At 42.7% G+C, this 16,387-nt stretch overlaps 1 protein-coding gene across 2 annotated transcripts in view; it reads left to right on the forward strand.

Moving 5' to 3' along the window:
- The window catches only part of nrxn3b (neurexin 3b), a 498,054-nt gene that overhangs the window by 190,909 nt on the left and 290,758 nt on the right, over window positions 1-16,387 (forward strand). For both annotated transcript variants that reach the window (XM_079571780.1, XM_079571779.1), the window contains 7 exons: window positions 205-324; window positions 1,475-1,587; window positions 1,854-2,122; window positions 2,515-2,705; window positions 3,761-3,934; window positions 4,670-4,696; window positions 9,217-9,336. In XM_079571780.1, the coding sequence (XP_079427906.1) occupies window positions 205-324; window positions 1,475-1,587; window positions 1,854-2,122; window positions 2,515-2,705; window positions 3,761-3,934; window positions 4,670-4,696; window positions 9,217-9,336 (1,014 nt within the window). The remainder of the gene's footprint in view (window positions 1-204; window positions 325-1,474; window positions 1,588-1,853; window positions 2,123-2,514; window positions 2,706-3,760; window positions 3,935-4,669; window positions 4,697-9,216; window positions 9,337-16,387) is intronic.

Consider the following 16,387-nt stretch of genomic DNA (forward strand, 5'->3'; position numbering starts at 1 on the left):
GAAGCAAAGGAATGATCAGTGGAGCTGTACTGCCCTCTAGTGGTTAAACTGGAAAGCTCTCAGATGTGGGTTGAATCTTTGGAAAAGCATATTTGAATGAAATAAACCTAACGTATCCGCCTGTAGTAGTAGTTATAGTAGTAATGGTGGTGGCAGGGTGTGTGTGTCCCTCCCCTCCCTGCGCTAACTCACCCTCCTCTTCAGGCAAAGGCCCTGAGGTGCTCTATGCCGGCCAGAAACTCAACGACAACGAGTGGCACGCCGTCAGGGTGCTGCGGCGTGGTAAAAACTTCAAACTCACCGTGGACGACGACATGTCTGAAGGTACGTGCGACCACAGAGCACTGCAGGATTATGCATGGCACAGAGTGGGTTAGGAGCTCTTTATGTGTGTTTGTTTGTTTTGTTACAAGCACTGAATCATCTGTAACTGTGCTCTTCGTCTTCTTCTTTCCTTATGTCCATTACTCTGTGATAACTCTTAACTCTTGATAACACTTTGAAAACATCAAAGTGAAACAAACAATAAAAGTAGATATTTATCAGTACATGACTGTATTGTTGTAATGTTATGTTCATTTTTGTCAAGCAGGACTATTTCTCAGTGCCATGACTCTTTATAGGACACTCACTGAAATACTTTGAAAGAAATAATTTCAATTTAAGGGTGTTATTGGGGGACAAAGGTTTATTTCTGTTGTAAAAATGTTTTTGTTATCATGCAGAAAATCAATGTGAGCAAAGCTACCCTTTAAGAGGTAAAACAAAAAATACTATGGTGTGTATATAAAATGTACACAAACATAGTCCTAGAGTTTATTGGTTCTTTTGTCAAAAAAATACTGTCAGTGTGAATACTAGATGCAGTGGGCATGTCCAAATATGGGCAAAACTAATTAACTTTAGGTTTAAGGGAGAGTAAGTTAGTATGATCAAATATGGTGCCTGCCTTTTTCATGCTGTAATTTCACTTGTTTCACTACGTCCTCCAAAACCAACACATATGTCATCACTGAGCACAATTATTCACCAATAAAATGTGTGACTTTCATCAACTTACCACAGTGGGATGTGTGATGTGGGGTGAGCTCTTCTGATTGGCTGAGTGAGGACTACATGTTTTTTTACCTTACTGAGGTCATATGTAAAGTGTGCATCTGTATTTTCTTCTTTCCAACAGTCTGAGCTTATAACCACAGACTTTAACTTGTCTTAAAGTGATTCTTGCTTTTAACTATGGCTTCCTGTCTACAATAAAGTTATTTTTGTCACTTGCCCTGTAAAGAGATAATCTTTGTATCTGAGGTTAGAACTATGGACATTTTCATACATAATCTTTTATTATGACATGATTATGATTGAACAGTAAATTATTGCTCTCATTAACTCTCCAAACTCTAAGTCTGCGAACAATGACCAAACTGATGAAATGATTGATGATGATTTGACTTCGTGTTGTCGTATCTTTGCTCAGGTCAAATGGCGGGGGATCACACTCGTCTGGAGTTCAACAATGTGGAGACAGGGATCCTGACAGAACGCCGCTTCGTCTCCTCTGCTCCTTCCCCCTTCATCGGGCATCTTCAGGTACAGAAACATCAGCTTAAAATGTCCAAAACACCTCCTAGTTTTCAGGTACATTGTTTTTTTTGTTTTTGCCAGACATTTTAGTGCATGTAGCATGAGAGTGTGTTTGTAAGGCAACACAATGGATGGAAATTGCATAGATGCGTAGGTCTCAATTACGTTTATATGCAAGCACTGTCCTGGCCAATCCCTACCTAAAACCTGCATTAAGACAAAGCACTGAATCTAGGCTAACATGTTTCGCGCCATCTTTGCCCTCTCCTCAGAGCCTCAAGTTCAATGGGATGCAGTACATCGACATGTGTAAGAACGGAGACATCGACTTCTGCGAACTGAACGCTCGCTTCGGCATGCGCTCCATCATCGCGGACCCCGTCACCTTCAAGACCAAGGGCAGCTACCTGGGGCTGGCCACGCTGCAGGCCTACACCACCATGCACCTGTTCTTCCAGTTCAAAACCACCTCCTCGGACGGCTTCATCCTCTTCAACAGCGGAGACGGCAACGACTTCATCGCGGTGGAGCTGGTCAAAGGGTGAGACCTGCATCTGTGTGGGCTCCTTTTTGGTCTGTAGTGTTTTTCTTTTGGGCTATGCTTAGGAATGAACAACTCTTGCAAAAATAATGTAAAGTTGAGTTGTGATACATCCAAAATTGTTCCAGCTTTCAGTTTTTACCCCCCCCCTTGTTTTTAACGAGCTGTGGTACATTGCTCAAGCTAATAAGAACATTGCTGACAGGTATTGATCCTAAAACAAGCTCTTAGGAACATAATCCTTCTCTAGCAGCACAAAGACAATTCACTGTCGTCCTTTATTGTTGTGAGTGAAACATAGTCATAAAAGTTTGTAATCCAATAAGCGCGGGCGATAAAGGAGATCTACCGCTGTGTACAAACTAACTGTGCTGTTGTGGCCGCCGTGACAGATTCATCCACTACGTCTTTGACCTGGGCAACGGGCCGAGTCTGCTGAAGGGGAACAGCGACAACTCCCTCAACGACAACCAGTGGCACAACGTGGTCATCACCCGAGACGCCTCCAACACGCACACGCTCAAGGTGGACGCCAAGTCTGTCACGCAGAACGTCAACGGGGCCAAGAACCTGGATCTCAAAGGTGACGCGGCCTCATGTCGCTACAGTCGTGGGAAGGTCATAGGTCAGGGCAGCACATGACCCGTATGTAGTCACGCCCCGATCTCACTGGAGCACAGTAGGAGAGCGGTTACCATGGCTGGCTCTAGCTGTAGGTTTCACTGTGATTCTATACTTTGAATGGTCTGCTAAATGGCATCCCAAACTGGGAAAAGTCTTTTGATTGAAACCCATGAACAGACGTTGATGGGATGATTGGGGGGTCTTTCATCTCCTCTTGGTGTCTCGGGCCAGAAAACGACACTTGCAATTTTCCTGCATCAGGTCGGAGGCCCCAATACACACTAATGAAATCACGAAGAAGAAGCTAACAGGCTAACGGACAAAGCTAACTAAGGGCTAGCGCCACTTAAAAAGTATTAACAGCAAAGTTTGAGTGAAAAAAATCTCCATTGTGTAATTGGAAGAACAATATCCTTCTGTCGCTTTGTCTTTTCTGTCAGCGTAGGATTTACTCTCACGGACGATTAATGAGTAAAAAACCACAACATGCTACGACCCCTGCAGTGGCGCGTATGGCCTCTAGGGGTTTGAGTTACTTAGTTCTGCTTTAAGACGATCTTAAGACTGGTGTTCCCCATTCTATTTGGACACCAATATATTCAGTCCAGACTTTTGGAGGCTCATTGAGTTTCCACATAAGTATTTACAGTAAATGGTTCGAAAGCATCACTATTATCGCTGTGTTCCACCACGAGCTAAAAGAAAATCTTTGTGAAATCAACAGTCTTCGTGTAAATACATCCAGGGACTTAGGCAGACAATAAACAAAGCCTCATTTTCAAACCACAAAATGTTACTATCTGACATTTTACAAAGGCAAATACTTTGGAATCACTTAATACCTTTGCAGCCTTACAAGCTTAACGGCTAAGTCTGAAGCAATCCTTATGCTAACTCTACGTCTCTTTATATAAGATGAAGTAAGTTAGAAGGAAGTTGTCTGCTGTCGACTGGAATGATGAAAACGCATGAACCAAAACCAAAACTCCAGCTTCATTTTGCCATATTTTCCAGGTGACTTGTTCATCGGCGGCCTGGGACCGAACATGTACCAGAACCTGCCGAAGCTGGTGGTGTCTCGGGAGGGTTTCCAGGGATGCTTGGCTTCAGTCGACCTGAACGGGAGGCTGCCCGACCTCATCAATGACGCGCTGTTCCGCAGCGGGCAGATCGAGCGGGGCTGTGAAGGTACAACTGTTATCAGAGTCATTTATCCAATAACATCTTTTGAACATTAACTAATTAACAAACAACTAATGACACCACTGTTTTAATATGGAATGGAAAAACATTATTGAGCAGAGATGGCAAAAATGTCTGAGAGTATTTCTCTCTTGGGGATTGTTTATCAGTTTGATTGTTGCTATTATAAATGTAAGGTTATTTGGAGACATATCCGTTTGATTTTGCCTTTATAGTTTGCTTATCCCTAATATTAATTTCAATTTACAACTTTCTTTACTACTTTTATTGTTTTATTTGTGGATGCCTGATGCTCTACACAGTACCACTAGATGGCAGCAGAGCACTAGAATAAAACCTGGTCCCCCTGATTAAATAAAACAAAGGGCAGGGGGGAAAAATGCAGATTGTATTGGCATGCAAACATTTTACCAAACAAATAGGAAGTCCATTATAGGCATGCGGAGTCAAGCACTAGAAGAACTTACTTTACATTTTATACCTTTTAGAGACACTGTTTCAAACTATTCCCCAGTATAAAGGACAGACTTATACAGACTTATACAGACCATGCCATATTCTGTATCAGCACCAACATTTAGACAAAAGCTGCTGAGAATAAAACCCCACAGCAGCAGCTTTAGCATCCGCGGACACACTAACGATGCTGCTCCTCACTAACCTTTGCTCTTCTTTTCCGTTCTGCTGTGTTCTGTTTGTTTTCTTTCTGCGCTAACAAAGTTGGTTTCACCAAAGCCGACCTGCAAGGTAGAGGGTTAAACTCCGCCCCCACGAGGCTGCCTGTCTGGAAGTCCGCCGTGTGCAATGCATCCTGGGTGTCGCCATGGCGATAATGTCCCCTGGTGCAGCTGAGGTTACCCTCTCTCTGAAAAGACAAGTGGCTGCTGGCAATAAAGTCCGAGCCCATCACAGTTTTAGACACACAGGCACAGCAGAAGGTCCCTGGTTAGATTCTTTACTGTGTGGCGTTTGTATGTTTGGTGTTCTCCCTGTGCCTGGTCCCGTTAGTTTCCTCACCAAGCTAAACTAAAAACATGGTAGCACTTTACATTACGGGCCGGTAAGTCCTTGGTACTTACAGTGGTAATTCTAGATACTTATGGTGGTACTTACAGTGGTGCTAATGGTGGTACTTACAGTGGAAATTCTAGGTATTTATCGTGGTAATTACAGTGGTAAATACTAGTAATAATAGTGGTACTTATCGGTACTTATTGTGGTACTTACAGTGGTGCTTATGGTGGTACTTACAGTGGTAATTCTAGGTACGCATGGTGGTACTAACAGTGGTAAATACTAGTAATAATAGTGGTACTTCTAGGTACTTACTGTGGTACTTACAGTGGTGCTTATGGTGGTACTTACAGTGGTAATTCTAGGTACTTATTGTGGTACTTAAAGGATACTATAGTGAGAATTACAAGGTATGTACTTCTAGAAACAGTGGTAACTCTTAGTAATGAAGGTTGTACTTCTTGTTTTCCCTAGTTCTGTTTGTAGAAGTACCTCATTTACTAACTATGAACTGCTGCTATAGTATCCTTGAATTACCAGTAAGTACCATAGTAAATAGAAGTACAACCCCTGTATCTCTTAGTAATGAGAGATACAGTGGTATCTCTGTGACTCCCTAACCCTAACCCCAATTACTAGTAATTACCATTTTTAGTGCCACAATAAGTACCACTGTCATTACTAGTAATTACCACTGTAAGTACCATGGACTTACTGGCCCGTAATGTAAAGTGTTACCAAAAACATGTCATTTATGAAGGAGTGTGTGTTTCGAGTGCATGTGTAAAATTAGACAAAAAAAGACTAAAACTACATTATGATAAGAAGTAATTGTGATAATAACTCCAGTGTGACATTAATCATGATAACATGGATAAACAGAAGTGTGAGTACGTCTGAAGCCACTGTTTATATTTACTATCAACACATCAAATAGTATCTTATTAAGAAGAGTGTTGTGGCATGTTCTCTGTGAAGGTGACAGCTTAAGTGGGCGAGCAAACATATTGAAGCAAACAGTGCTGAGTGGATGGATGGTAATGAAGCAGTCGCCGCGGAGACAAGTGAGTGAGGTTTTTATAAATACGTGGAAAAGCTGGAGAGGAGACAGGTTTCGTGATCACTGTGTGGGAGCTGTGTGTTCGTCAGTGAAGACCAACAAAGTGACACAATGATGTGGAACTGCCCCTAATGCACCAGGAGGCTGTGCATGAAGCTGGATGAGGTCGTTTGCATTGTCACTTAGTCTTAATGTCTTGTGTTACTTAGTTGTTATTACTTGCATTACTTGAATTAGTCAGTGTGTATTCTACAATGATTGTATGCAAAGTCTTTATCAGAGAGTGGGTATCCTTTCCTGTCTGTATAATTCTGGAAATCACAGCATAAGATCTCAGTCCATGCATTGCACATCGGCCACTCTTTCAGTCGGCAAATCCGCACTATTTCTTCTGTCTTCGTCACATCGTCTTGCACTCGACAGTTTCTTCTGTTTACTTGTCTACCATTATTTGGACTCTTATTTTTCTCTGTTATGTTTGTTGGGTTGATTTTCGAAAGCCCCCATTGTCTCCATCGAGAGCGAGGAAGATTGTGTATCATTATGTAAACATCATGCACTATAGCATTGCCTGCATTCCCTCTCTGTATTCAAAAGTAAGAGCTATGTGTGGCGTGGACGACTCGCAGACACACATTTGACTTTGAATACTCGTCTCAACACTGTCTGATCCCAGTGCATTCAGCAGCACATGCACTGACTCACACTGTTGCTCTATGGATGTCCTGTTTAGTCCGTCCAGTCTCTACATATGTATTTTCACAGCAAGACAAATATGTAAAGTGTTACATTTCAAACTCCCTGTTTTATTGTAGCCTGGCCAGCAAAAAGCATGTTTACCAGAGGCTTGGAGATTCATTTCAACCCAACTTTCATCTAAATCTGTCCAATGTTTGCTTTTCGGGCCCGTCTTTACATTTTAAGTCGTTGGCGCCCGATCTAAAGTGTTCCCATAGATACAAGTGGCCAGTCATGAGTGTCTGGCTTTCATATGTACGGTAATAACTTTATATCTTCATTTTAAAGAGGGGGTATTCTGCTTTTGTCAGTCCCATAGCACCAGTCTATATCACACTACAATGATGACAAACCTTCTGTTGGTCTGTAAATGCAGTAAATTAGACGAAAAAATGACAAAAAAGTGCAAAAATTAGACAAAAAATTCCCAAAAAAGGACAAAAATGTGACAAAAAATGACAAAAAAATGATAAAAATTTGACAAAAAAATGCAAAAAATTGACAAAAAAATGAAAAAAAAATGACAAAAATGAGTTGAACACCCAACAAAAAAATGATGGAGAAAAAAATCTGATGAAGTGAGGAAAAAGATCCTCTCGATTCAGGCGGGAGTTAAGAGGTTAAAGAGGGGGTGTTCTGCTTTAAAGAGGGGGTGTTCTGCTTTTGTCAGTCCCATAGCACCAGTCTATATCTCACTACAATGATGACAAACCTTCTGTTGGTCTGTAAATGCAGTAAATCAGAATAACTGCCTTGTATAAAATGTCTCTCTCAAAATGGCTGTAGTGAATGTCTTGAAATAGGCCTCTGTCTCTTTAAGAACCTCTGAGCCTTTAGACACGCCCCCTCCACACGCTGTCTGTGGCATCAGTGGGGAGGGGGTTCTGCTGAGGAGCAGTGGTCGGTTACTCGGCTGGTGACCAAAGCTCGGAGGCGTCTCCAGGAGGTGGGGGCGTTCCTAGGAGGACTCAGGCAAACCTATCCCTAAAATGGCCGCCATCAGAGTTTTTACAGATTACTCAGAAATACGTGAATGTGACAAAAATTCAACAAAAAATGACAAAAATTCAACAAAAAAAATGACAAAAATGTGACAAAAAATCAAAAAAAATGTGACAAAAATTCAACCAAAAAGTGACAAAAATTCAACAAAAATATGACATAAATTTTTTAAAAAAGTGATAAAAATTCAACAAAAAATGACAAAAAATTCAACAAAAAAATTTACAAAAATTCAACAAAAATTCAACAAAAACCTATCCCTAAAATGGCCGCCATCAGAGTTTTTACAGATTACTCAAAAATACGTGAATGTGCCAAGGCAACACTTCAGGCATGTTTTTAATGAGGGAGTGACAGAATAACATGATGGAAAGCTTGAAAAAGTCCATTTTGCAGAATACCCCCCCTTTAACATTATAGAAACAATAATATCAGGTCAGAAGGATTCACAGGTTGCTGCGAGAAAAGAATTGATCCAAAAGAGTTCAGGTGAGAGGGCTGGCCAGGCTGGAGTCTTTGTCCACAGAGGGAATGCAGCGTCTCAAGTTTCACTCTGAGAAAGCTCATCAGTACGTCCATGTTGGAATGATAACTGCATGCTTGTCCACCACACATCGCACAACTGATGAGGGAGTAAAGACGGTGTCAGCCTAAATGTTCACAAGAAGCCGGGCCTCGTGGAAGCGTTCCCGTTAATTAGGCAGAGATATTCCTGCCTCTCCTGGGCGAGCGGACCCCTGAGGACCTCCCATAGCTTTGGACTGTTTGAAAAGCTTTCCAGACTGCCTTTAATGATCTTATTGTGGATGTTCAGCGGTGACACTGTCTCTCCCTCGTACACACACAAACACACACAAACACACACAAACTGAGTGGTCTCGTTATTAGATCTATCTGTTTCAATGCTTCTGAATGGAAAAATAAACTGGACAGATCTCGTTTTCAGATGGGAACATGGTTAAAGAATCTACAGATGTTGGATAAACTAAATAGTGCTTTATAGAGCTTACATGTCTGCGGTGGCTCTCGGTTGTCCAGGCAGAAGACATTTGTGCAAGCTTAGAGCTGAAGAAGCCCACTGAATAACACTTGAATCATCCTTTTCATATAAATATCCACTAAGGTTTGTGCAGTGACACTTCTACAGCTATTTTCTTCAACAACTTAACAAGATTGGTTCCCATTTAGATGATATGTTATAGATTATAGGGCTTGATCTTATGATGCTCAGTCTCTACTCTTCTGTGTTTTGATTCTTGGCTTGATACTATAATCCGTTGGTTCTATTTTTCCCTTTGGAAGCGCTGGAACAGGTGTATCTAATAAAGTGGCATTATTCTGCTGCATGACTCCGGCGCGCTCTCGTGACTCAGCAGAACCCGACGCAGGCTTTAATTGCGCACCTGTGTCCCCCTTCTGTCCCGCTCGGCCTCCCTCTCGTTCCCCGATAAAGGCCCGAGCACCACGTGCCAGGAGGACTCCTGCGCCAACATGGGAGTGTGCATCCAGCAGTGGGAGAACTTCACCTGCGACTGCTCCATGACGTCCTACACCGGCACGCACTGCAACGACCGTGAGTACAGGCGTTTTGTGTTTACGTGACCTCGGGGTTCCCACATGAATGAGAGAGAATTGTGTTTTTAGGTTGTAGGTGACGTGAGAGCGATGGACAGGCAAGTGGAAATGAGTTTAGTGTCTGTTTATAGTGTTGATTTGCAGATTTGTATAGTAATATCATGGACCACTTTACTGATACTGGGCAGGGAACTAAATGTTCTAGCTGTTTCTAGATTTGACTAAGGTATCTGCTTCCTATGAGAGTTTACACTTCACTGTGATTGGCTAAATCCATTTGTTATTAAGGGCAGCTGACCAATTGGAGCAGTTGATGTTGATGGGAAAATGTGCATGAACATCAGTGTGTGTGAGCAGAGAGCAACATTAAACAGAAAAAGCTCTAATGTTGATTGCTTTCTTATAACACGTTATGAGAGCTTAGAAGAGTTGGCACCTGGTCCTTCTATCATCTTACTTTTTTTGTTGGCTTATTAGTGATTAACTTGTAAATCATTAGGGGTGTCTTTTTAAGTCTGTGGTTCCCAACCTTTCTTCCTACAATCTCAAATCTGCAGCTCCTCAAGGGCTTTAAAACATAAAAATAATCACTATGTCATTTGCTCATGCAGTATCTCTTATGACCTTGTATGAACCGATAACATAATAATGACCAATAACATAATAAGTTTGACCAGTTTCAAAATGTATTAAGCCGATACCGTAACAACACTGTTGAGCCATTTTGAAACTGGCCAAATATATTACATTATCGGCCGTTTTTACCTGATCAGTTCCTACAGACCTGACCTGCTTCAGACAAAGATCTGACCCCACGTTGGAAACCACTGTTTTAACTGTCCACTATTCATTCAGCATCTTGTAAACATGCAGATTTGATGATTATTGCAGCTCGACAGACCTCAGATTTGAGTGGGAACCCTGTGTTTTTGTGTAAAAGGAGCCCTCCAACAAAACAATTCACTGTGAGTTTGTTAAAGTCTTTGCACATCATCCCTTTGCCTTGACCCTGATCCACTTGTTTCATATTCAGCACATTGGCCGCTGTGATTCCGTTGTGCTGGAGGGGTCCTTTTTACGTGTTTAAATCTATATTCCACACACATTTCAAACGCCACCTCATTGCGTAACGCGGCCTGTGAAGTGTATGAAAGCGGGCCCTCTGACAGCACACGCACTCACACTACCATGCATGAAGCTATAGCGCTATAGGAGGCTCTCTATTGATGTATCCTTGGCAGGAACTCTCGACTCCTTTCTCACTCAAGTATTTATCAGATGTTTTGTGCTTGAAGGGAAGGATCTTCAGACTGAGCTGTTGGTTGTTTGCCCGCACATTTTGTCCTGACAGGTTATCTTCCAAGGCTTTCGTGTTGCACTCTTTTGAGCCTTGCCCAATGATGTGTTAAATATCCACTTTTCATAAACGCCCTTCAAATGGCTAAGAGTGCTCGCGCGTGTGTGTGTGTGTGTGTACCCTGTTATCCCCATGACGACAGGGTACTTCCCTCCAGTAATCGCGCTTGGCGGTCTTTCATTTAGCGGTTAATAGTGGGGGCATGCCGCTGCTGGGCCCGACTAATGAGGTGCGGAGGCTGTTAGGAACGGGCCCGGCGTGAGCGCTGCCATCCGCTGATCGTGGTCGTTCCAGGGCCCGGCCGCCGCCTGCGACTCTGTGTCTCTCAAATCATCGTTTGCTCCTCTGTTTGCGCTGCTCTCAGAGTGGAAAAGTGCGTCTGACGTGAGGGTGTTTAAGCAGGCGTGCCGTAAATGTCCAATATTTTCTCATTCAGGTTTGCTGCCTCCAAACCGCTCTCTCCAGGAAGTCATTAGTCTTTCTTAAGTCGCTTGACTCGAGCATAAAGCACGGTGCTGCCAAACAACAGCTGATGCAATTAAGACATTTTGCCAATTTGCCCCTGCAGTTCTCCCCATTAAAAAACAAAACAAAAAAACTGGTAAAGAGTAATGACAAGAAATAGAAAATGCCATTAGAAGGGTGTCTTAGTGTCATGTTGTAAGTTTTGTAGCACGCCCCCTTTTTTCTGTTGCCAGCCAAGCCTGTGTCTGTGAAAGAACCAAAGAGTGAAATGGTTTCAAACATGCATTCATTTCAGTTGTACACCCAGCATTAAAGGATCTGTATCCTGCTATTTTAGCCATTCCAAAGTTAAGTATAGGCATGTATATGATATATTGTACCTCTACCACTATGGAGCACTCATTTTTGTGATAAATATAAGTGTTTTCTGGAGGTATTTTTCAAACCCGGAAGACACAACGCTTCGATTCAGTTAACTCCGCCCCCTCTCTCCGCACATACTTTACCGTAATATAAATAAACAACAATAAGTCAAATTGCTTCACGATGCAGTTATACGGAGTTGACATCTGCAACACAGCTTGATAAATGGCTAACATGCGAATATGCTAACACACATGCTAATATGCTAACACACATGCTAATATGCTAACACACATGCTAATATGCTAACACACTTAACCCGCGTTTGGACTGACTCACCCTCTGGTCCATCGCTGTTTACATTGTGGGACTCGCGTTGGTTATAAAAGTTAATCCACTTTGATTCTGGTGAAGGTTCACAAACATCCATCAGTGACAGTCACAGAAAAACAATATTTTGGTGAAAGTCGCCGAATCCCGGAGAAAAAAACAACTTCTGACGGGAGTGGCCTCTTCTTTAGGAAGGTTGAACCATAGACTGTATAAACTCCTGTCCACAGAGCCAAACGCACTTCTTTTTCTCTGTGACATGATCGTTAGGTCAGAATAAAGAACAGGTGTGTCCAGTTATAACGAGCTCCATCTTCAGATGCTCAGGGGGTGTGTTTGTTTTGGCCTCAGCTGACCTGGAAGCACCTCGGGCACATCCTTTCTTTTTCTTTTTTTTTTTCCTTTTCCTTTATTTATTCATGTCTTACGACAGAAATAATGAAAAGGGTGGTTCACAAATTAAAATCCGTCCGTAAGCATAGAATTAAGACATTACATTACAGACGTCGAGCACTTCCGTTCCGCTGTTACGACACAACTGAGCAGGTCAGTCGTTCACCAGGAGAGGGCGGAGCCTCAGAGAGCAGGTGGGCGGAGCCTCAGAGAGCAGGATTCAGGAGGATTACTGAGAGCTGCGTGAATGAAGCCACAAACCACTCTGGGGGTGTTTTTGATGAGGAAATAGCAACAACAACATGGCTAAAAGCTCTAAAAAGTCAATTTTGCAGGATATAGGACCTTTAACGCCGCTTTTAAGTTTCTCCCAGTTTGTGCTTGAAAATAAAACTTTAACTCAACTTATGAAGAAGTTACGTATTGATGAGCTAAATTTGTATAGCAACGCAGTGATTAAAACAGCTTTGTAGAAGAACCTTGGCGGTGCCTTTTTCCGACAATGACTAATCGACCTGACTTGCGCGGCGGAGACGGGAGCCGCTGTGTTTATGTGTTAATTAGTGATGAGAAAGCCGGCATTAATTCACCTCATCGCGTCGGCCAAGGTGACGAGGGGCCGGCTCCCATTGATTCCACATCGACGCACACGTATATTTTGTTGAAACATGCAGGTGCTCAGACACTAACTTACTCCGCCACCTTCATGACTGTGCAGCTTTCAGGCTTATTTCTGCTTTTCGGAGATAGATGCTCGCCTGTATTGACTGTTCCGCCCATGCGTATAATGGCATTCTTAACCGGGCCCTATTGCCCCTTAATGAGAATTTTTTTTGAGGCCGGATTCTCTGCAACTCTATCAAGCTGAGTTCTCTCTATTTCCTGCTTTCCATTTGAGAAAAAGGCGAGATAAGACAAAGAAAGGAAAAAAAGAAAAAAAAAGAGGACATGCAGTGTGGTTTTAGAAGTCGAGCTTGAATTTCAGCACTCACAGGAATACATGACACCATCGTTTTCGAGATAAGGACCTCTTTAGTTTGACTTTGAAGGCTGTTTATATCCTGTAGTCTGTTTCACGATACCGATACAGTCCAGCAGGTGGCAGTAAATGCACGACGAGAGCCCCGCGCGGTCGTTCCACAAAATGAGATGCAATCCCCCAAGCATGAAATCAGCTTTCCTGCTATTTTTCTCCCAATGCTTTGCTACTTCACCCTTTTTCCCCCCTTTCTATCCCTTACACATTGTTGTTGATGCTAAACTCACGGTTTATAGAGACAATATTGTGGTATCTTTATGGTACAATGCAGTGATTGTGGCTCCGTGAAGACGCCCTTTCTCTCGGCGTTTATTCCGCGCACTCAGAGGAGCGTTCTAATTAAAATGGTGGACGTGTGTTCCTCAGCCTCTCTCCCTCTCTCGCTGATAGCTGCCAGCAAATATCAGTAATTGTCTGCTCCTCTGATGCGCTCACAGTCATCGCACAAATGAAGAAAAGTCCAACTAAGTGAACATGGCTGCCAGTGAAGCCCCTCGCCGCACCGAACGGCGAGGCCGGGCTGACAGTCTCTGCACGTGTCGACTGCGGTCAGCTGCAAGCTACCGTTGCTATGTGATGATAGAATCTTAACGCTGCTTAAAAATAATGTTGAGTTAAGGTTTGGGAATGGCCTATAGTGCATATATTACAAAACTGACCTTGCATGTTCCACCCATCCTTTAGAAAATGATCAAATATACTATTATACAAACTGCTTTGACATAATTGCTACGTCTTCCACCTAAACTTTTACTTCTGGGTAAATGTGCAGTCGTCTTTTGCACCGCTCTGCCTCCCCTCGGTCCGTGCCACTCGAGGTGCGTGTAGTGCCCCACATAGCTCCAAACAGAAGGGGAAGGAGCGCGCTCTTTTTATAGCATCCCGCTTTGTTCAGGCTCACCGCTTTTGTCATTCCCATCTCCCTGTCCTCCCTTATCCAGTCTTCTTCTACTACTTCTTGTTCTCTGGGTTTTTGGTGACGCTCCCATTGCATGTGCTCCGAATACCGCACCGCACAAGATTTTCATTTTGAAGCAGAGGACACACACACACACACACACACGCAGTCAAACATGGTGGTTAAAAGCTGCGAACAGTGCTCTTCCACTTCTACTGTAATTACCCAGGCTTACATAATGGAGTTATCAGGGAAAGGTCGCCGCATTGTTCCCACTGTGGGAAGCCATAAGCAAACAGAAGGAAGGCCACAGCTCTGAACTACTTTGTCAAGTCGAGGCTCATCTCTAATTGCTTCCAAAGAGTCTCTGACGACGGATCTCTCCAAGTCAATCGTCTGCATGCACACAGCTTGATTTTGTGTTTTTTTGAACTGAAGCAAACTTTAGATGGGATTCACAGTTGACGTGAAATGGTGGCAGCGGCCGTAGCTGACCGTGATTGTAGCTGCGGATCGACCGTCAAAACAAAAATTGTGAATAGTGAAAAGTCCTCAAAATGAAGCTTGATGTGGTTTCTGTTACATTAGGAGAATTCATTGACTGTCATGATTTAGTTCATTTAATTATTGTACTCGGTAAAAGGTTTATTTTTAAGGCCAAAAATAGATATTCACTTAATATTACTTTAACATTTATTCAGAATTTCTTAACTTTAGAAAAGTATATGGTTGAAACAGATAATGATGCCAAAAAACACAAAGGTAGATGGGATGGTCTCAAATGCTTATTTTGAAAGTGTCATTATTGATTAGATAATATGAAATCTGTTGTTTTCCTACTTTGAGTGAACATATAAATGAAAGCGTGTGTTGCTGAGCCCGACCTGGACATGATCTGGGCTGGAGCTGGTTTTAAGAACCCTGTAGACCTGGTCTGGTGAAGATAATGCCCTATATTTTTTGAAAAAAACAAAACAAAATAAACCAAAAAAATAGACAAAAAAAGTACCTAAAATAAAATTAAAACAATTATGCATGAATTTGTAGTTAATGAAAATGGTGCTGTCAATGGACCAGCAACACACGCAGTTCCTGTGCCGCGAACTTTGTTGTATACTGTGGGAGCCAGAGTATTGATACTGTAGGTAACAGCCCTTTGGTGTGAATGAGTGAGAATGAGTGTAAATGGGGGTGGAGGGAGGGAGGGAGGGTTTTTGGGTTGGTGCACTACTTGTAAGTGTATCTTGTGCTTTTATGTTGAATGAATAATAAAAAAATAAAATAAAAATAAAAAGTGCTCGAAATGACGGCCAGAACTGGAAAAAGTTATTTGAGTGAAACCCATCTTTGATAACGTATATGAGAGTTCTGTTACCCAGACAAACATCTAACTTGTTCCTCTCCTTTGCTGTGCCCTACATGCTCTGCAATAGCCCGATTACATATTTTAAGTTGAACCAGTTCACTGTTAAAGAAATAACCAAGAAATAACACTCATATGATCATGTGTCTGTGTGTCGCTGGTTCGGTCCGGCTCATGTCACCGTTTCAAAGCAAGACACAAGAAAGCTTTGTCTGCCACAAAACCTCACGTAACCTCCTCATAATGATCGCGCCAGTGCTCGCCGAGAATAAGAAAGAATAGAAAGAGGTTTGTTTTTTTCCCCCCTCCGCTCTCTTTGTTCAAAATCAACAATAATAGCACATATTTTCCCCGCAGTTGTCTACGTCTGCTCCTCAGTTTTCGCCAGTGTGAGAGAGAGCAGCGAAACAATGGCACCATTCAGCCAGGCTCCACTTGAAGGTTTTACTCGGGCGAACAATATGGATCCCTGGCAAGTATTGTGCCATATGAGGATGGATGGATACTGGACTCTTTGAACGAGGCGATGAATTATTTAACCTCGTGCCAGTGTAAATGGGATTAAATGGCTGTATCTGGCTGGGACAGACCAACAGGTGTTCGGAACAAGAGACTGGCAGTGCTGCACACTCGGGGAGACAAGGAGGGAGGCGTAGGGCCAGTGCTGGAGCCGTGCCACGTCGTTGCTCTCAAAAGTAGTGTTATGATTAAATTGGGAGCAGAAATGTGTTCTCCATGGGGACCGTTGCCAAATAATTTTTAATTGGTGGCTTTATATTTGGTGTGTATGAATGAGCGGCTGCTGCTGATCCTCGTGTGTGACTCAGTGTGACTATTTGAA

This window comes from Gobius niger (genome assembly GCF_951799975.1).
Source record: "Gobius niger genome assembly, chromosome: 15".
Lineage (NCBI taxonomy): Eukaryota > Metazoa > Chordata > Actinopteri > Gobiiformes > Gobiidae > Gobius > Gobius niger.